We start from the raw sequence: 22,377 nt of genomic DNA, 5'->3' as shown, positions 1-22,377 counted from the left end.
TTTAAATCAATCAGTTTCTGCCTTTATAAAAAGTTTGGAAGAGAACTGTATATTTGTGAATCAGTGGTAAAGGTGTTAATGCATTTATGTATTGCCACACGAAGCATTGAAAATCTGTCCTGAATTTGAAGTTTCCTGCTGAATGAATGTCCAATTCAAATTGGAAAATGTGAAATACAAATGATCATGTTGAAAGTTTAACAGGGATATTGACATCACTCCTTGATGCATTCTGAAATTAACATTATCTCAGTATGCTGAAATTGCATTTTATCTGTCCTTGGGGTCAGAATTTAACCCTAATGACCTAATATGAGAAATACTTGGTTTAAAGTGATAAACTAGTTTTTGAAAGACAACTTTTGAAAGACTCCGTTAGCAGCTCCATAAAATTGTTTGCCTTTGGTTGTAAAAAACTTAGTAATGAATTATCTAGGCTTTGTGTTGAGAGTGTTCACTCTAATTTTTCCTAATTTCATCCCTCTGTGTCTCACTCAGTAGCACCTTCATTGCCACCACCATGTTTTTCAGCCTGACTGTATTTTCTAATTTTAATAAAGTACATCCTTGAACTTCATTGCCTACTCGTGACAGCTGTGAGCTTTCTATGGAGCTCCAACATCTGGTCTGACTAGCTTCTAGGTAGATAAGAAATATCAGATGATCTGCAAATGTCTACATGGTTGCAATTTAACTATGTTTACCTTACATTTAGTAGGTTACTGGGGTTCAGGCATCAAGTATGTTCCTTGATAAGGCTGTTAGGTTTTGCAAAGGCTATTTTGCATTACACTACCATGTTTTTATCTTTACCTTGATGTGAGTTATCTGCTTTGCAGGGAATTTATGCCCACTTTGGAAGAGTTTTTTGAAGAAGCTATTGAGCAAGCTGATCCAGAAAACATGGTTGAAGAAGAGTACAAGTAAGTTGTTATTTCACAAACTTAATGGTGCAAATCTGTTAACTTTCCTACAAAGTATTATTATAATCTGTTGATATTCTGACAGCATTTTTTTCTTCACAGAGTGGTTAACAATTCCAATTATGGCTGGAGGGCCTTGAGGCTGCTGGCACGACGAAGCCCACATTTCTTTCAACCGACTAATCAGCAGTTCAAAAGCTTGCCTGAGTACCTAGACAACATGGTTATCAAATTGGCCAAGGAACTACCTGTGAGTATCTTTCCAATTTTGTGTTCGTGAAGCATAAAAGTGCAGTGCCATCTTATGAAATATCTATTGTGACATCCTGACTCACTAAATCTGATTGCTTGTGTACCATAACTGTAAGGAGTAAGAGTCTACGGTATAGCTACCACTGAACACTCTGTTTAGTTGTATTAAAATAGGCAGAGTTTAGAATGACATGCCTGAGCTCACTACATCTCAATTATATGATTCATCACAGATTGTGAGAAAAATCAACTGACTTTTGTATGAAACCCATAACAAAAATGTACCAAAGATTTTCACAAACCAAACCATGAAATCTAGCAAGTAGGTTTAGAAGAGGCAGCAAATTGAAAAGAGTGTGAGGATGTGCTGATATTTTAAGGCAGAGGAGTCTTTGAAGAATATTCAAAATCACTGGAAACACTGCAGAAAAGAATACAAATTGGATTACAATCGGAAGAGTAGAGGTGAAGTCAGGAGCATTATTTTTAATTTGTTCTTTTAATTTGATCATTTTGGCAAGGCAACCAAACGTTACCAATTCCTAATTGTCCTTGAAAAGGTGGCAGTGTGGCACCTTCTTAAACTTGCCGTGTAGTGCAGGTGCACTCACAGTGCTATTTTATTTTCCTTCATAATTTTATACAAACAAATAGCTTGCTGCTATTTCAGAGGCAGAGATCCATTGCTCTGGATCTGGAGTCACATGTAGACTGACTCTCCTCGAATGCTGCCTGACTTGCTGTGCTTTTCCAGTGCCACACTTTTTGATTCTGATCTCCAGCATCTACTGTCGTCACTTTCTTCTGATTTCTGTAGACCTTGTAAAGATGACCAAATCATCCTCGAAAGGTTATTTGTGAACTACAATCCAGAAGTTTCTTCATCATAATTAAAGCAGCTAACATTCTATTCTAGATTTTTAAATGGAATTGATGCTGCCATGATATAATTTGAGCTCATATCTACAAAGCCCACTGCATGGATGGCAGAAGTTCAATGAGGCAGCTCAGCTTTTCAAGAGAAATTAGACATCACTCGTCAGCAGTGACGACAATGTTGTGGAAGAATTAGTGTGGTCCTCTGAATTACGAGTTCTGTAACAGTACCACCATGCAGACTTTCCCATCGGTATGAACATAATTGTTGAAGTAGGGAGGAGCAAGGTAAAGAATAGATTTACAGGCAAATATCCAAAAATGTGGGAAACCATGTCAAGCAACAAAGTGAAGGAAGAAGGAGTAGTTAAATGCCACAGGACGGTCAAAACAGGCTAGTTAGTATAGCATATCATCACAATGAGAAAGGATGAATCAGCATTTTTAAACCCCCCACCCCCGCCCAATTGATCACAACAAATTATTTTTAGTTTAAGCATGGAGCTATCAACTGTCAGCACAGGCGTAACACCAAAAGTTTGTGGGGTGTTAGATTTTTAACCTGAGAATTGTATTCTCAACAGTGGCAAAATTAGAAAATTACCTTTGTGATTTCGGTGAATGGTGGTTTCCCAATTTGCTTTTTCATGAAGTATTGTCTTCTGACATGCTGAGGCAAACGAGGGAGGGAAGAGAGAAAGAGAGGTCTTGAGTTCTTGTTGCTATCAATCCATAGTTCTGTGTCTTTTCTGCTCAGAGGCAGCTGCTAAAATAGTGTTCATTATGTTTATCCAAATTTGGTCTCATTGTTCCTCAAAGCTGTAGGAACATGTTTTCTGTAGGCAACATTTCATGTCCAGTGTGTGCCCCTTATCAGGCATGTGAAAATTGAAACAGGTGGTGTTAATTTCTTGAAGCCAGACATAGTAACTCTTTAAAATAAAATGGTAATTGTAGTTCAGACAGTTTTGTTTATTCTATATTGGCTTCCTGAACTTATCTCAGTTCATGCTAATGAGATCACAGTGGCCATTTTATTTTAAAGAGTTACTATGTCTGGCTTTTTTGAAGTTTTTAGTTCATGATAGGTCCCAGGTATTAAAAATCAGATGAAGTTGAAAATTGATAATCTATATGTTATCACTATCTGGCCAAAACTGGCCAAACAAAAGGAGGATAATCAAAGCTTTTTTAGGTATGTGAAAAGAAAAAAAGTGGTTAAGACTAAAATTGGGCCCTTGAAAACAGAAACGGGTGAATTTATTATGGAGAACAAGGAAATGGCAAAAGGGTTGAATAGATACTTTGGATCTGTCTTCACTGGAGAAGACACAAGCAATCTCCCAGATGTAATAGTGGCTGAAGGACCTAGGGTAATGGATGATCTGAAGGGAATTTATATTCGGCAAGTAATGGTGTTGGATAGACTTTTAAGTCTGAAGGCTGATACGTTCCTGGGACCTGATGGTCTGCATCCCAGGGTACTTAAGGAGGTGGCTCTAGAAACTGTGGACACATTGGTGATCATTTTCCAATGTTCTATAGATTCAGGATCAGTTCCTGCGGATTGGAGGGTGGCTAATGTTGTCCCACTTTTCAAGAAGGGAAAGAGAGAGAGAACAGGGAATATAGATTGGTTAGCCTGATGTCAGTGGTGGGAAAGATGCTGGAGTCAATTATAAAAGATGAAATTACGACTCATTTGGATAGCAGTAACAGGATAGGGCAGATGCAGCATGGATTTACGAAGGGGAAATTGTGCTTGACTAATCTTCTGGAAATGTTTGAGGATGTAACTATGAAGAATTAAAACAGAGGGGTCGAGATGGGATAATCCAACAACTTTATCCCATCTCGACCCCTCTGTTTTCATTCTGCTCCGTAATTTTATTTCATTTATTTTATTTATTTTTTAAAATATCTTTTTGCACTGTTCTGTACCTCTCTTATTTCTCGATTGTCTCTCTTTCTCTCGCTCCCCACTCTCTCGTCACCTTTTTCTCTCCTCTTCCCCCTTTGCTACCCTTCTCACCTGTTTTCCATTTAGCCTCTGCTTCATCCATCCCCCACATACTTTGTCACATAGCACTGGGTTCAGCCTTGGTCATTCACATCTCCTAATCTCACTATAATATCTCTATGCACTGTCATTATCACCTGTTTATTGCTACCTTTACTTCTGGAGCCAAGACTCGCCTTCTCTCAGCCTAGTTATAAATACCTCCCTATTTCTCCCTTTCTTTCGCTTCGACAAAGGATCAGTTAGACTTGAAACGTCCGCTGTTTCTCTCCTTACAGATGCTGCCAGACCTGCTGAGATTTTCCAGCATTTTCTCTTTTGGTTTCAGATTCCAGCATCCGCAGTGATTTGCTTTTATGCTTTGAAATAGAACTGGATCTCAGTAGTTTGTTCAGAGAATTTAAAGAATATTTTTAGAATGAAAGATGAAAGGTTTTTGAGACAAATGTTTAATAATAATGAGCTGGGTGAATAGAGTGAAGTTATCCAGTGATGGAGATTGCAGTAATGTGTCAAAAAAGAGCAAAATGATGTCACATAATCTCATGTGCTTGGAGGCAATGAGGGAGAAAAAAGTAAGGTAGAGTAGAAGCAAGAGTGTGGAGATAGTTGTTGGATGGAATGAAATGGAGAAGACAGCTGAGGAATTGAATGTATGGTTGCAATTTTGGACAGACAAAATGTCTTATGTAATCCTGAATTTCGTGTTCTTGAGAGGAACAGAGTCAATGAAGGAATCTTTAAGAAAAAAAATGTGGTGCCTTTACCCTCCAAAATGATCATGGAGTAGTGGGAAAATTTGATTAAAAAACATATCCATTGACACCTCAATTAATATTACAATAGGTCAGTTGCCTGCTGCATCTGTAGTAACAGCTTTGGAGCAAGATAGAAGAGAGATATATAAAGTTTAGATTGTGGACTAGGAGAGTCTATAAAAAAATTAACCCAAGCGTAATGGTTTCCATTGAGACTGTCAACATTAAAGACAAATTCAAAAATTCCTCATTATTTACTAAGAGAATGAAGCAATAGGATTATACACATTAAACAAATGATTTTACTTTACTAACAAACACTACGAACTAAACTAATTTAGGATATAAATTATTCTGTAGAATAAAAAAAAACTTACAATCACTTACATTTTAAATTGGGAGCATCCTCAACTGAGCCCCACTTTGACTTCCCCATTCACATGAAGCCATTGGCCACTTATTGGGCTTTTGAAGGTCCCTTCACTTTGTGAGATCATATCAAACTGCTGCAGCTCTCAATTTCATTTGGATTCTCCTAAATGTGTTTACTGTCCTTCCAGTAGTCTTCAGCTAAGTGAGGCTTCTCTGCTTCTTAAGCACCTTATGACTGTAGCCACCAGTTCAAGCTTGGACATCATTGCACTCACTTCCTTTAATGGCTCAACCTCAGAAATATCTCTCGTTCTTACCTGCCCCTGTTTCTCTTTCTCTTTCTCTCTCTCTCTCTCTCTCTCTCTCCTTGTTTCCTCAGCAGCTTGTCACTCTCATGGTTATTACACATTTCTCCCTCTATCTCCAAGTCAAAACATGTTGCTGGAAAAGCGCAGCAGGTCAGGCAGCATCCAGGAGCAGGAAAATCGACGTTTCGGGCATAAGCCCTTCTTCCTGCGCTTTTCCAGCAGCACATGTTTCAGCTCTGATCTCCAGCATCTGCAGTCCTCACTTTGTCCTATCTCCAAGTTAGCCATATTCCCCCTGTCTTTCTTTCCTCCTCCAGTTCTGTCTTAAAACTGCATTAAAGTTAGTGTTTTCACTGCTTCAGCTAGAGGCCTGACAAACATTTATCTCTCTTGCTCCCTTGAAATGCGGAGATTTAGCTGTCTTTGTTTTTAAAGTCAACTGCTGATTATTTTTTTATAAAGTTGATCATGTGCTGTAGCCATCATGGGCTAAGCCAACTTTTATTACTTATCATTAATTGTCCTTGAGAAGGTAATGGTGAGTTATCTTCTTCACCTGTTCCAGTAGGGAAGCGCTGCAACTGGATGGATGGAGGCTCAATTGATAGATACACTCGCACTGCTGTTGGGAAGAAAGTTCAAGGATTTTGACCCAGCAGCAGTGAAACAAGAAGTGAATGTTGAAGGTGTTAGGTGTCGTGCCAATTAAGCAAGCTGTTTTATCTGAGATGTCGTTGTGCTTGAATGTTTTTGGCACCTAATTCATCCAAACAAGTGGAGACTATTCCCTTCACACTCCTCTTATGCCTTGTGGATTGTGGACAGGCTTTGGGGAGCCATGTGGTGAGTTACTGGCCACATAATTCCTAGCCTCTGATTGGTGTCAGCCACACTGTAGTACAATTTCTGGTCAGGATATTGTTGATGGTATACTTAGTGGTGATAATCCCACTGGATGTCATGGGGGGGGGGCAGGGAGAAGTGATTAGATTCTCTCTTATTGGCTATGGCAATTGCCTAGCATTTGCGTGGCATAAATGATCCTTGCCACTTATCAGCCCCAGCTTTGGTGTTATCCAAGTCCTACTGCATATGAACGCATCTTCTGTATTTGAGTTGTGAATGGTGCTGAATATTGTGCAGTTATCAGTGAGCATCCACACTTCTGGTCTTATGATGGAGAGAAAGTCAATGATGAAGCAGCTGAAGATGTTTGGACCTTGGATACTGATTTGCCCTTGGACTGAAATGATTGACCTCCAACAGCCACATCATCATCCTTTGTGCCTGGTATAACTTCAACCAGTGGATAGCTTTCCTTTCGATTCCCATTGACTCCAGTTTTGCTTGTGTACCTTGATGTCATCCTCTGACAAATGTTCCCTTAATGTCAAGGGTAATCACTCTTGCCTTGTCTCTGGAGATCAATTCTTTTGTCTTTGTTTGGAGCAAGACTGTAATGATGAGAGGACCTGCAGAACCGAAACTGAACAATAGTGAACAGGGTACTTCTGAGTAAGTGCCATTTGACAATACTGTCAACCGGTCTTACCATCACTTTGCTGATGATCAAAGGCTGTGTGGCAATTGGCCAGTTTTGATTTGTCCTTTTTTTTCAATGAACAAAATCATGGAGGGAGAGGGAAAACTTCCCTAACCTTCCATTGCCTATTTGCCTGGCAATATGGCACACTTTGAATGTTCCAACTGGAATGTAAATTTACTGTCCGTTATCTTCAAAATAACCTCTTTAATTCTGGAAGCCATAGATAAATTATATTTCAAATAGCATTAACAGCTATCTCCTGAGAACCCCTGGTTTCATAGTTTAAAAAGGGTGCTTCTAACTTCTTTTGAATCTGCATGAATAATCTATTTCTCATTTCAATAGCTGTAAACTTTGTCATCTCAAAAGCTCAAAAATGGGCCATTCGCTGTTTAAATTATTTCCCATTTAATTGTAATCTTATTTAATAGACACTTTACATACCCCGAATTTATTTGAGTACCAGCTAGTTTATTGTTGTTTATCAAGTTTCTCATTCAGGTGTTTTCAAATTGCTTATTTTTACTGCTATCCAACCCAAGAATCCCTCGTGTATACAGATTATGGAATAAGATAGTCGCAAGATCATCAACTTGCTTATTATTTCTGATGTCACTCATGCATCTGAAATTACCATAAAATACTATAACAATTCCTATGAAGTTTATGCACGGTCTCCCTCCCCAATATCGAACAGCTGCATGTCACTTTTCCCAAAATTCTATTTCTTGGCAGTGATGACAGTGTAGGAGGTTTTTAAGTACATATTATTTCCCATTCACAACTAGAAAGTTTTCCTTCTCGACATTCTTTTTTGGGTAAGCAGGGCTGTATAGTTTTGATAGATTCAGATCATACCATCTTAGAATAACTCTTATTCTTTTTCTAAAGTCATTTCATACGCAGTGTCTAGTCCACAGAAAATGCAAAACTTTACTCTCATTATGGGTGTTGATTTTCTTCTCACCTTATGTGAAATTTAAATGGTCCAATTTTATTTTCTTTTTTAAAATTTCCACTCCAGGCATGTGACTATCGTGGTTGCAATTAGCTAGGTATGATAAATAAAATGTAATAGTTAATCTGGTTGTGTTAAAGGGATGTTTTGCTGCAAGATCATTAATCGCTTCTGTCATTATTTGCAGCCTCCCTCTGAAGAGATAAAGACAGCAGAGGATGAGGATGAGGAAGAAGACAATGATGATGCATTGCTAAAGGAAAGCAATGAAAGTAAGTTTGAAATGCAGTTTTTATGTGAAATATATTGAAGATTCTTTGCTACCTAATTGTAACCCCTAACTTCTCAACAATGATAACAGATCTGTGACCTAATGATATAATTTTCAAACTTCACTTTCTCCCAATCCACCCAGCACCGTACCTCCATAAAGGAAAAGGCAAGAGAAGCCAGTCTTTCCTATTACTGTGTTCAGAGAAAAAAAATTGATTGATGGAAAAAAGACTTAGATTTTTTAGGGCGGTATTCAAAGATCAGAATAATCAGAACTTTAATGGAAATCTTCCAAGTTCAAAACAGCATCCTTCATCTACGACACTTGTTTCTAGAAAGCATTCAGTTTGGTTATTTAATCGTAAATATTTCAGTCAATTTCATAGTAGCCACTAACTGCTTGGAGAACACTATTAGCAAAAGTTTGTCATTGCATGATGACAAATGTTAGGTATTCTGCCACTGGCTGAAAAATACATGGGAACCTAAATTTGAGTGATTTGTAAATGTTAATTCTCTCAGTAAACCCCAGGGCAACTACTGATTCGTGAAATATTCACCATTTAATTCGTCAGTGGGAAAATTGTTGCCATTGACAAGTCTAACGGGAGCCTGCTGTGTAGTCCAGACAAAAAAAAACCTCACTACTGGCAGAGTTTGAAAATACATTTTTCTGATCTGTTTTCTGTGTATTAATGACTGCTCTGAGCTCTGCTAAGATAAAAATAAATATGCAAATCTCGATGTTGAACAGTTAGAGGAATTTCTTGCTTTGACAGGCTCCCTATGAAGGAAAAATATGTGAACTGGCTGCTATTTTGTCTTATATAGTGCCACAGATTAAAGGCATCATAGCATTGGCACCAAATTCAGAATCATTGTTGCTCCGAACTATTGTTACATGTTTGTTCTGGACTGGGACAGATGTTCTGGTTGTATTCAGATCAAATTTGACTATGAAAAATCCAGAAAGTGTTTGATGTTTACAAGATTTGGTTCCATTTGACATCTGTAGGTTTGATTTATGCTGAGCAATACGATAATAGCACGTATCCATTCATAGCAATATTGAGATTGAGGGAGAGAGTAGCAGCTTGATGAACGTTATTTACACTGATTCATTCAAGAATCATACTAAAGGCTAGGAAACATTAGTAAAATCCATGACATTCATTCTTGAAATAGCAAAATGTATGGAAACAGATATTCCTCTTCTGTTTAATAAGAACTATAAAAATACAGTATGAAATCTTAATTTTTGAAGAAAGCCTCCAATGTTGACATTTCTAGTTTCCCATGTATTTCAGCCAACAACAGCAGGCTACCTGACATCATCGTCTGGTGACAAATGGCTGCTAACGACCTCTCCCAAGCAGTTAATGGTTGCTATCAGGTAGGTAGAAGTATCCACTTTGAAGGCACTTTTACATTGTTAGATAGAGGTCTCAGGACACTGCATTCAAATGGAGACTGTGACCTTTATGTGCCACATTGCCCAATTTATTTAGAACCCATTAGAAGCTGAACACTAGCAATTCCTGTTGGTAAATGGGAGGAAATCTTCCTTTATGTCTTTAATTGTAAGGAAAGTTTTGATGGCATTTCCTAAGTTTCGTTAAAATTTAGATTTCTGGCATCATTGCATATCCAAAGTTGGCTCCTTTATATTAATGAATGCAATAGAAGACACAAGTACTACTGTAGGTAGTTTCTTTCAATGTAATTGATGTTGAATCTGATGTTTAATCATGAATTGTTTCTAGGGAAATGGAGGAGTATGCTGTCAGGAGTTATGCTTTGTAAATGACGTACAAACTATAAACATGTAGTTCACTTTTTTTAATAGTGATGAATTTAGCCGCAGAAGAATAAAAGACTTCCAATGTAGTTTCATCCACCTTGTCCCCAGCCACTCTAAAACAGTAACGCCCTTATTGTAAATAATAGCTTGGTAGTACAGAACTTAAACATTGCTAAAAGAAGACGAGAAGTTGAAGCTTTTGTCTCATCTTGCACTTATCAGAACTACCGTGCCAAGAAACGGAGTTGAATAAAGAGACACCGTTTTATACAGCATGAGAAGAGGAGGATGATTGGTTGGCCTGTCATTGGTATGGATATACAACAAGAACAATTAAATGTCAATCTTAATTTTTGGACTGGGCAGGTACATTCTGATTGGTCATGGTTTTGGCATGGGATGCAGTAGAAACTGGCTGTCCCCAAGTCCCTTTCTTTTTAAGGTGCAATGCATGTACAAACTCCTTCTGCCTACGTGATACGGATTTCTGTGTCCTTATATCTTTAGCTTTAGCATGTATTAGTGCATTATACTGTGAGCTTACTGATGACCTTAAGTTAGCTTCCTGTGTATTCTTTAACACAGTCTGGATTATTGAATAAATGATTTCCAATAGCAGAATCATATCTAATGATGGATATACTTTTCTGAGACTTGTAAACATGTGTTGGTTGAGCATGTGGCCCACTGCGGATGGTCAACAGAACATGGTATTTGGTAAGATCTGCCTTTCATACCAGGCATATCACATCAGCATTGGAACTCATAATCACTGTTACGCATTAGTGTGGCAAATATGTCTTTTTTGGCTTAACATTAGTGGAGAGAACCACTCTTGCAATTATTGCATAGTAGCAGTGAGAGACAGCTTGCTTTACCTGTTATTCAGATATTTGATTCATTTTCCACTTCCAGCATAATCTGAGGTAGACTGGGCATTGCTCAGGGCCAAAAGTACTGGGTGTAGGCATTTTCTTGAGTTAACATTATATGTGAATGATGATTTGATCAGGTTGCCAGTACTTATGCAGGATGGTTTTGAGATGCCCCCTATGACAGTGGTGAGCAGATGGCCAGGATCTATTCACTATGTTGCCAGTAATATTGACCTTGTATTGCATGGGAGTGTAGCAATCTCAATGTGTATGTTGACCAATAAATGTAAGCTTTTGTTAGATAGTCGTTCAGAACCCATTGTAAGAGTTCTCAACTGATACATTGAGGAAAGAGAACCTATTTGACTGCTCCATTTCAGTGATAAATTTGAGTGCAGGATGGAGTTTCTTAAGCTGTGTAAAAAAAAAAATTCTTTGCTGCTCTAGATTCAAATATCACAAACGCGTTACCTATATTTTAGAAATAGGCAAGGGATACGGGGTTTGTGGCCTTTTCATCGAAGATGTGCTTCTCATGGTAACCCAAATAAGATCTTAACAAGGCGTTGGCCTTCTATTTGAGGATACATAGAATCATTGAAACTTAACTGCATAAATTGCTACGTTTATGAGTTTATTGAACAGGTTCTGACACAGGTGGTATATCTGGATTGCCATGATATAGTAGAGTCCAAATGTCAGTGCCTTTTATAAGTGCTATGTTGACGTATGTTGACAAATAAGCTAGCATTATCGAAAGACCAATCACAATATACCTGCCTGGTCTAAGAATTAAAATTGACATGTAATAATCAAACAATCTGCACATTCTTCTCCTACCTTGTTCAGATCTGTTTCTGGCATCATGGTTCTGATGAGTGCAAGACAAAATATTTCAAATACTTGTCTCCTTTTAGCAATGTTTACGACCATCAATATAATTGTCAGAGTGAATTTCCCTGGATAATCTTCTACCAGGAACACAAATCGGTGTTCAAAAAAAAGTTTGGATTAGAGACCAAGTACATGCTTGAAATCTTGTTTGAAGAGTTGGGTTTTGTAGGAGTAACTCAATTACTCCCCCTTAATGTTTTGGGTTACGGAAAGAATTTCACAATAGTACTGAGACAGCTGAAAGTTTTGTCACCAATGGGGAGGTGAAGATGGAGCAGAATCTGACAATAGACATTGCAAAAATAGATTGTAAATTTTCAACTGAAAACAATAAATGCTGGAGATCACAGCAGGTCAGACAGCATCCATGGGAGAGCAAGCTAACATTTTAAAGAGTCATCTAAATTTGAAATGTTAACTTGCTCTCTCTTTGTGGATGCTGTCTGACCTGTTGTGATTTCCAGCATTCATTGTTTTCAGTATGGGTTCCAGCATCTGAAGTAATTGGTTCCTTCATTTTGTAGGTTTTGAAGTTCAGCTCAAAGAGGAATAGGGTGCCAATGGTATGTTCTGTCAGAGAAAGTAGTCAGTGGGAATGAGATTTGAGTAGGTGATAAGGGAGTGGAGTTTCTGGCTGGAATTGGAGACAGTAGATAGGAAATGCCTTCTTTCCTAGTGCAGAGGCAGTCGATTGAAACAAGCCGTTTGGATACAGTTAGACTTCCTCATTATCAATATACATGGGAAAGCTGACCCTTGTGTATGATGACGCTGAAAGGCAATATGTATAAAATGAAGAGGTGGTATAAAGATAGATCTGGAAATGATAGTATGCTGTAGGGGAAGAATGCTGTTTATGAAGATGTACCCACTGTTTTCAGATAAGAAGGAATGGCACCATGTCATGCAATTGCATGGATCTCACTGAGAGCAAGGTATAGCAAACAGAGGACTGGGGAGGAAGGCAGACCAAACTTTATCAAATGTACAGAAACAGGATAATGTTTCATGGTCATTGAAGATATAATTTGTTATTTTGTTTAGAGTTGTTTCAAAAGTATCATCAAGATTCAAAGATGTTCATGAGATGTGGATGGAACACACTGGAAGGCAACAATGTGAGAACCATGGAAAGAAAGAGGCAGCCTGAGATTGTGTGTTAGTTGTGGAAAATGATTGGATTGAATTGGAGTTTTTGGGAAGTGGAAGTAATTAGAGTTTTGCAGAGGGGACAGAGTGCCTGAGAAAATTATCTCGTTGATATACACTGACATGGGAGTCAATAGTTTTTGAGTTGAGGGGGTAAAAGAGGGTTAGTATGACAGTGATAATCTTGATGAGTGCAAATGACAAAATTAGAAAGAAACTGACTGGTTCAATGTTAAGAAGATCAGAGAAGATAGCTCCATTCATTCTCTCCAAGATTAAGACCTGTCTTGAGATGGAAATGCACAACAATTACTCCCCCTTAATGTTTCGGGTTACAGAAAGAATTTCACAATAGTACTGAGACAGCTGAAAGTTTTGTCCCAATGGGCAGGTGAGGATGGATTGAAGATTGAAGGAGGCAACTAATCTTAGAGAGGTTGCAGAATGATTGATTCTGGTCTTGGTGGTTTTTGTTATAGAAATTAACACTGACAAATCAGATCTGTTGTTTAATGACTGAACTAATAATCAGCTGGATAATAATCTTTGCACAGTTCTGACTACTGCATTGTACCCAGGTGGGACAGGACTGGGCAACTGATGTTTTGAGAACAGCAAAGATATATCAATGGGAGGGAGGGGAAAAGCAAGAGAATTTAGTTAATACAAATTTGGCATCAGTCTTGAGTCACTGATAGCACTCTCATTCTTGAGTTCAAACCCAGTCCAAGTCTTAAGCATGTAATCGAGGCTGGCATTTCACTGTAGGATGGAGGGAGTGGTCTACTGTCAGAAGTGACACTTTCTTAATGCAACATTAAACCAAGGCCCCATCTGTTCTCTCAGGTGGACACTAAAGATACCAAGGAACTAAAATAAATGCAGGCCAGTTTTCTCCTTGGTGTCCAAATGAATAATTTATCCTTCAACCAACATCTCAAATATTATCTAGTCCCGTATCTCATAGCTGTTTGGGGGACCTTGTGTTCAAACTGGCTCCTGGGTAGAAGGTAGATGAGTTACCATCGGGGGACGGAGAGGGAAGGGGCAGGCAGTGCAGGAATCCCCTCCACAACAAGTATACCGTTTTGGATACTGTTGGTGGGGGACGACTTACCAGGGATAAGTGATGGGACACAGGTCTATCCTGATGCTCAGAAGGGAAGGGGGGAAGAGGAGCAGAATTAGGGACTTCATAGTTAGGAGGACAGGCGGGAGGTTCTGTGGGAACGAGGGAGACTCGCGGTTGGTGTGTTGCCTCCCAGGTGCCAGAGTTTGTTATGGCTCTGATCGTGTTTTTGGGATCCTTGCAGAGGAAGGGGAGCAGCCCCAAGTCATGATCCACGTAGGCACCAGTGACTAGGTAGGAAGAGAGATGGGGACTTAAGGCAGAAATTCAGGGAGCTAGGGTGGATGCTTAGAGTTAGGACAACAAGAGTAGTTATGTCTGGTTTGTTGCCCATGCCATGTGCTAGGACATAGGGAGAGAGAGGAGTTGAACACGTGACTACAGGGTTGGTGCAGGAGGGAGGGTTTTGGATTCCCAGATAAGTGGGGCTTTTTCTGTGGTAGGTGGTACCTCTCTCTGGCGGGGGAATATTTGCTAATGCTGTTTGGGTGGGTTTATACTAATTCAGCAGGGGAATGGGAATGTAAATTGTAGTTCAAGTATTGAGGCGATTGAGAATAGGGAGGTCCAAAATACGGTTTCAAGGTCACAAAAGGGCACCGGCAAGCAAAAGGTTGGTTTGAAGCATGTCTATTTCAATGCCAGGAGCATCTGGAATAAGGTGGGTGAATTTGCAGCATGGGTTGGTACCTGTAATTTCAATGTTGTGGCCATTTCAGAGACATGGGTAGAGCAGGGACAGGAATGGTTGTTGCAGGTTTGGGGATTTAGATGTTTCAGTTAGAACAGAGAAGATGGGAAAAGAGGTGGGGGTGTGGCGTTGTTCATCAAGGACAGTATTACAGCTGCAGAAAGGACGTTTGAGGACGTCAACTGAGGTAGTATGGGCTGAGATTAGAAACTGGAAAGGAGAGATCACCCTGCTGGGAGATTTCTGTAGGCCTCCGAATCATTGCAGAGATTTAGAGGATCGCAAATATGATTCTCGATAGGAGTGAGAGTGAGAGGGTAGTTGCTGGGGGACTTCAACTTCCCAAATGCTGATTGGGAATACAAGATTTCAAGTACTTTAGATGGATCCATTTTTATCCATTGTGTACAGGAGGATTTTCTGACACAGTATGTAGACAGGTCAACAAGGGGCGAGGCCACATTAGGTTTGGTACTGGGTAATGAACCTGGCCAGGTGTTAAAATTGGAGGTTGGTGAGCACTTGGTGATAGTGACCACAATTCAGTTACGTTTGCTTTAGCGATGGAAAGTGATAGGAGGGTAAGAGTTACAGGTGGGGGAAAGGCAATTAAAGTGCAATTAGACAAGATTTAGGACCCATAGGATGGGAAAGGGAATAGGCACTATAGAGTGTGGAGCTTATTCAGGAAACAGCTACTGTGTGTCTTTGATAAGTATGTACCTGTCAGACTGGGAAGAAGTTGTCAAGCGCAGAAGCCGTGGTTTACTAAGGAAGTTTAATCTCTTGTCAAGAGGAAGAAGGCAGCTTATGTTACAGGATGTGATGGCTCAGTTAGGGTGATTGAGAATTACAAGGTAGCTAGGAAAGACCTAAAGAGAGAGGTAAGACGAGCGAGGAGGGGCCATGAGAAGTTGTTGGCGGATAGGTTCAGGGAAAATCTTAAAGCCTTCTATAGATATATAAGGGAGAAAAGAATGACTAGTGTAAGATTAGGGCCAATCAAGGACAGTATTGGGAAGTTCTGCATGGAGTCAGAGAAGCTGGGGAAACGCTGAATGAATATTTTTCATCAGTATTCGCAGTATTGTCGAGGGGAATACTGAGAAACAAGCTACTAGTCTAGATGGGATTGAGGTTCACGAGGTGGTGTTAGAGATTCTGGAAAGTGTGAAAATAGATAAAACCCCAGGGCTGGATGGGATTTACCCTCGGATTCTCTGGGAAACCAGGGAAGAGATTGTCGAAGCTTTGGCTTTGATTTTTATGTCATCGTTGTCTACAGGAATAGTACCAGAAGACGGAGGATAGCAAATGTTCCCTTGTTCAAGAAGGGGAGTAGAGACAACCCTGGTAATTATAGACCAGTGAGCCTTACTTCAGTTGTGGATAAAGTGTTGAAAAAGGTTATAAGAGGTAGGATTTATAATAATCTCGATAGGAATACGTTGATTAGCGAAAGTCAACCCACTTTTGTGAAGGGTATATCGTGCCTCACAAACCTTATTGAGTTCTTTTGAGAAGGTGACCAAACATTTGGAGAGGATAAAATCGTTGATGTGGTGTGTATGGATTTCAGTAAGGCATTTGATAAGGTTTCCCAAGGTAGGCTACTGCACAAAATACAGAGGCATTGGATTGAGGACGATTCAGCAGTTTGGATCAGAAATTGGCTAGCTGAAAGAAGACAGAGGGTGGTGGTTGATGAGAAATGTTCATCCTGGAGTTCAGTTACTAGTGGTGTACCGCAAGGGTCTGGTATGGGTCTACTGCAGTTTGTCATTTTTATAAACAACCTGGATGAGGGCGTAGCAGGATGGGTTAGTAAATTTGCAAATGACACTAAGGTCGCTACAGTTGTGGATAGTGCCGAAGGATATTGTAGGTTACCGAGGGACATAGATAGACTGCAGAGCTGGACTGAGAGGTGGCAAATGGACTTTAATGCAGAAAAGTGTGAGGTGATTCACTTTGGAAGGAATAACAAGAATGCAGAGTACTGGGCAAATGGTAAGATTCTTGGTAATGTAGATGAACAGAGAGATCTGTGTCCATGTATATTCGTCCCTGAAAGTTGCCACCCACGTTGTTAGGGCTGTTAAGAAAGCATGCGGTGTGTTAGGCGCAGCTGTACAACACTCTGGTGCGACCGCTGTTGGAGTATTGCATGCAGTTCTGGTCACCACATTATAGGAAGGATGTGGAAGCTTTGGAAAGGGTTCAGAGGAGATTTACTAAGATGTTGACTGGTATGGAGAGAAAGTCTTACAAGGAAAGGTTGAGGTACTTGAGGCTGTTATTGTTAGAAGGTTGAGAGGTGACTTAATTGAGACATATAAGATAATCAGAGGGTTAGATTGGGTGGACAGTGAGAGCCTTTTTCCTAGGATGGTGATGTCTGGCATGAGGGGACATGGCTTCAAATTGAGGGGTGATAGATATAGGACAGATGTCAGATGTAGTTTCTTTACTTAGAGAATAGTAGGGGCGTGGAACACACTGACTGCAACAGTTGTAGACTTGCCAACTTTATGGGCATTTAAATGGTCATTGGATAGGCATGTGGACGAGAATGGAATAGTGTAGGTTAGATGGAGTTCAGATTGGTTTCACAGGTCGGCACGACATTGAGGGCCGAAGGGTCTGTACTGTGCTGTAATCTTCTATGCTGTATTTCCCCATAGTATAACAGATAACTACATTTTATTGGTTCTGAAGTAATTGGGATATTCTGAAGTTACTTAAGGTGCTATTTAAATGTAAGTTCACTTTTACTTTGAGATGGAGGAAAATTTTTATCATGACTGGATGATGATATAATAGGGGTTGGTCATGATTTTGTAGGTTGTACGGAAGTGCGGGGTGTTCAGAAAGGAGGACATAGGTGGCCAAAATCTAGATGCAAAGACGTTCTGAAAGCTAATGAGGATTGCTGAGGACATGGTATGTCCTGCTGCTAGTTCTTGTCTTGGTATCCTCTTTAGCTTGATGTTCAGACCACCATTTGACTTGCATCATTGACAACCTTTATCATATCTACTGATTGACTCCTAGACAAAAATCTCTTAGTGAAACTTGGATTTATGAAACATTTGATTGTCAGTTGCTAAGACGCAGCTGTAGATGTAATATTAGTATAATTTATAACTGTTATCTCTTTAGTGAATCTGTTCATTATGTTAATATGTACCAAGTGCTTCCTTTAGGTCAGTCAAAAAATATGTAAGGACAGTGGAATGACTGTCATCCTAGCTATCACCTCACTATTCATTGCTTTGCTGATGTTGGAAATCCAGTGAAAATAGAAAATGCTGGAGATACTCAGTAATTCAGGCAGCATCTGTATAGAGAGAAATGGTTAAGTTTTCAGACCATTGATCTCTCATCAGATTTTCTATCTTTATGTAAAGATTCAATGTTGTCTGATAACATGGTAGCATATGCATCACAGCTTCATCTTGTGCTGCCAGAGAATTATGGCACATGGCTTTGTATCTTGAATTTCCATTCACAGCAAAACCAGCTGACAGGAGGTGTTTAACAAAAAAGATTCCTGGACAACTTAGGTTGTACATTTTAGCAATAAATGTTAAAGGGGCAGCAGTAGAGACCTAGCTTGTTGCTACAAGGTCTGCCTTCTAGTTTTGATTATAGTGTAATATTAAACTGCTATTGTCTTTATTCAAAACTGTTCACTAAACAAATCCTTTCTGAAATCTCACCAAGAATTGTGGATGCTGAAAACGTGAAACAAAAACAAAACTTGCTGGGAAACTCAGCAGGTTTGGCAACATTTATAGAAAGAAAGCAGAGTTAATATTTTGGGTTCAGTGACCTTTCTTCAGAACTCTAAGTAACCAGGAAAAAGCGGTATATATGCTGAAGACAAGGAGTGGAAGGATAAAGGAGTAAGCAATAGATGGTGTTTGAACCCAGAAAGAGAGAGTGAGTGAAAAGCCAATATTGGAGACCTTAAGTGAGTGAAAATGGATTGGCTGTGCACAGTTTTTCTTTATCCCTGGTTCACTGTTATCCATCGCTTTGTTTGTCTAACTGTTGATCTCTGCCTCTGGGCTTTATCTCTACCTATTGCTTACAACCAACCCCCCAAAGACTTCACATAAACCACCTTTCCCTAGCTGTCAGGTCTGACTCGAAACATTAACTCTACTTTCTCTCCATAGAGCTGCTAAACATACTGAGTTTATCCAGCAATTTCTAAGGTTGAGTATGTATTTGCATAAAGTGTTGAATTTCTGATCAATCCAAGAGGTGTTAAAATTGCCAAATTATGTCTAAAGCTGACAAACTGACTGTACTTACCTCTTCTCATTTTAGTGTAAAGCCAAAATTGACAAATAGAATTAAGTTTTACTCTTAAAACTTGAAGCTAGATGAAGTAAAATTCAGGCATTTCAGAGAGTACATTTTTAAAGTACTTCATTGACTGTAAAGGGCTTTCGAGTATCTCAACGTTGTGAAATTAAAGGGCAAACCTTTTCTTTATGTAAACCATTCTGATAAAATGAGTGTAACATGCTCATTTTAATTTTATCCTATCATGAAATAGAGTGTTTTTGGATTTGCATTAATTGCCAATAGCACAGAGGATGTGTAATGTTTAGAATAAAGGCAAATTAACAAAGGAAAATAGACCACACAAAAAAAAATCAATGAATGATCTTTCTCCCTCAACGGCAAAATTTCTAAAAGGATGCCCAGACAATTTTTTTTCGCACAGGAGTATGAAAAGTATAATTGGGTTGCATGCATAATTTTAGTTGTAGAATACTATCAGAAACAAAAACAGAAATCACTGTGAAAACTCAGCAGTTCTGGCAGCATCTGTGGAGAGAAAGCAGAGTTAGTGTTTCTGGTCTGGGGTAACCCTTCTTTAGAATTGATAGTAGTTAAGAAAAGGTTTCTGAATATAATAAAGATGTGGAGATGGAGTCTAGACAGACAAAAACAGTTTGTCAAACAAAGGAATGGGTAAAGGTAATAACAAAGTGTTTATTTTTAATAGTTTTCTTTTGAAGTTTATTCAGATCTAACTAGTAGATGTGGTTTTTAGTTTTTGTGCGTAAACTATAGTATTTGATAAGTGCTTTGCTTAATGCAAATTACTAAACTGACATTTAATAATTTTTTTCAGGCCCTGATATGCAGACTAAGCTTGTAACAGGTGAACAGATAGACATACTCGCTAACAAGCTTGGAGAACAGTGGAAAGTATTGGCACCACACTTTGAAATGAAGGAGTCTGACATCCGTGGAATTGAATCTGATAGTGAGGATGTGAAGATGCGTGCTAAACTGCTGTTGGTTGCATGGCATGATCGGGAGGGACTGCAAGCTACAGTGGAGAATTTTTTGTCTGCATTGATTGATGCTGGTTTAACTGAACTTGCAGAAATCCTGACAAATGAGGCTGATAGTCTAAGCTAATCAATTACTGGAAAAAAAAGTGTACAAATTGACCAAGTTTTTTTATTTTACTGTCCTACTTTAAAAGGTGGTTAATTTTACAATAACTTTTTTATGAATCCATTTTTTGATATTGGGATATATTAGTTTATTCTCCTTCCAGCAGTTGTTAGCCATATATTTTACAAAAGAGGTTTATGTTGATAAGCAAAACGTGGCATGGTGATCATGCTTACAATTATAGGTGATTTTGATAATGAGATTGCTTTATTAAAGTTCAGAGTGATTCACTGCCATGTTTTAGTGTAAGTTCAATAACTAAATTTGCCAGACATTTGATTAGTGGGCAGATGTCACGATTAGTGGTTACTACCCTCTAATGTTGAAATAACAGCATGTAAATATATGAGTCATTCAATATTCTTGATTATGCATAAATAAGGCCAAACAATCTTTGTCAATTTATGAACAAAAGTTACTTTGAGCCAAACTGCTCCAGTTTGGAAACTTAAATTATAAAAGCTATAATTTTTGAAGCAATTCAACTTTTAATCTCTCCTGTTGAATTTTCTCCCTCTTCAAGTTTTCCTTGGGCCTCTATTCAACTATTATGAAATACCATCTTAGTTTTCGTACATTAATGCCAACTGTTTTGAGTTTCTATATGCCATACATCATTCCCAACTAAAATGGATAATGACCTCATTCTGTTCCATTCATAAACAACTTACCGAAAAGACCACATTAGTATACTGATTTTGGTTTGTCATCTCTTGTTCCATTGTTATATAGACGCATGTATTTTAGTGTTCCTCATGGCACCACAACTGAGAGAATCCCAGCATTTTAGGATTGCATATGTGAAACCTGACTCAACATGTTGCGTCAGCACAGACAATTTCTACGCGTTTTTGGATTGCATGTGACTGTTTAATAAATGATTCCAATCAAATTTATGTTGTGTAAAAAGTATTTTATCTGGTTCTGGAACCATAATCAACATACCATATGGAGAGTTGCTCAGAAAAGTTATTTTGCCTTTTATTTATTCTAAGCTCCACATACAATTACTTCCTTTGTAGAAAGTTCTTTCTTTACATAGCCGACCTGTGCCTTAATTCATTTTCTCCATGTAGCTTTGTTTCCAGGTTTCACCAAAGATTTACTCTTTTGAGAGCCATTATATACATACTGAAATCATATGCTGGTAAAGTGCTTAGCAATACAGTGATGCATTTCCTATTTGACTGAAATGTAAGCAAATTTTTTTAAACTGAAGTTTAATTTCCAAATATATATAATTCTTGCTCCTTTTTAAGAAAGCACATCACCTTCTAGCTTTAATAAGTCTGCGTTGTTCAACGTAAGAAAGAGAAACAAAACTAGGCCAAGACTGCTGCTCCATATTCAATTAAATAATGGTTGATCTAGTCCAGATCCATATTTTCTGATTCTCCTCTTGTCCAAACATCTCATGATCTTGGTCTCAACTATGTCATTGCTTTAACAGAAGTGAAAGTAAAATTAATGAACTATTGCTGACTCATGGCAGACAGGTCAGTTTTATCATTTGGTTTTGTTTTGGAAATTAATGGGGTTAATGAGTATGGTGGGATATAACTGTTCTGCTGACAGTTTCAAAGTGACCACAAAAGAAAAATAGTTAAAGGATTAAAGTTTTGGAATATCCTGAAAATATTTAAATTATTTCTATACTTTCTGATCTATTCTGTCCTAAATTTATTTTCTTTGCCTTACTGAGATCACAGGTGAAAATGTGTTGCTGGAAAAGCGCAGGTCAGGCAGCATCCAAGGAACAGGGGAATTGACATTTCAGGCATAAACCCTTCAGGAATCATGCCCGAAACGTCGATTCTCCTGTTCCTTGGATGCTGCCTGACTTACTGCGCTTTTCCAGCAACACATTTTCACCTCGGATCTCCAGCATCTGCAGTCCTCACTTTCTCCTCTAAGATCCTTACTGAGATCACAGTCATGTTTATGTAACTGTGTCTATCTGTACGAATGCTTTAGCTGTAACATCAATTAGAAGACCATAACACTAATCACCTGTTATAGCCACTCATCAGCTCTTGTTCTCTTGTCTTTATCCCAGTCATGCCAT

The 22,377-nt window shown here is 38.7% G+C and overlaps 1 protein-coding gene across 3 annotated transcripts in view; it reads left to right on the top strand.

Moving 5' to 3' along the window:
* thoc1 (THO complex 1) overlaps positions 1-21,204 on the top strand; it is an 81,233-nt gene extending 60,029 nt beyond the window's left edge. For 2 of the 3 annotated variants that reach the window (XM_072570413.1, XM_072570412.1), the window contains exons 18-21: positions 840-923; positions 1,026-1,173; positions 8,201-8,285; positions 19,981-21,204. In XM_072570413.1, the coding sequence (XP_072426514.1) occupies positions 840-923; positions 1,026-1,173; positions 8,201-8,285; positions 19,981-20,273 (610 nt within the window). In that variant the 3' untranslated portion in view covers positions 20,274-21,204. Of the gene's footprint in view, positions 1-839; positions 924-1,025; positions 1,174-8,200; positions 8,286-9,593; positions 9,680-19,980 lie in introns of all 3 variants that reach the window. The other variant, XM_072570414.1, reaches the window with a different exon arrangement.
* The last annotated feature ends 1,173 nt before the right edge of the window (positions 21,205-22,377 follow it).

The sequence above is a fragment of the Chiloscyllium punctatum genome, chromosome 5 (genome assembly GCF_047496795.1).
Source record: "Chiloscyllium punctatum isolate Juve2018m chromosome 5, sChiPun1.3, whole genome shotgun sequence".
Lineage (NCBI taxonomy): Eukaryota > Metazoa > Chordata > Chondrichthyes > Orectolobiformes > Hemiscylliidae > Chiloscyllium > Chiloscyllium punctatum.
Note: the sequence above shows the minus strand (reverse complement) of the source record. Positions and strands in the feature narration are given on the sequence as shown.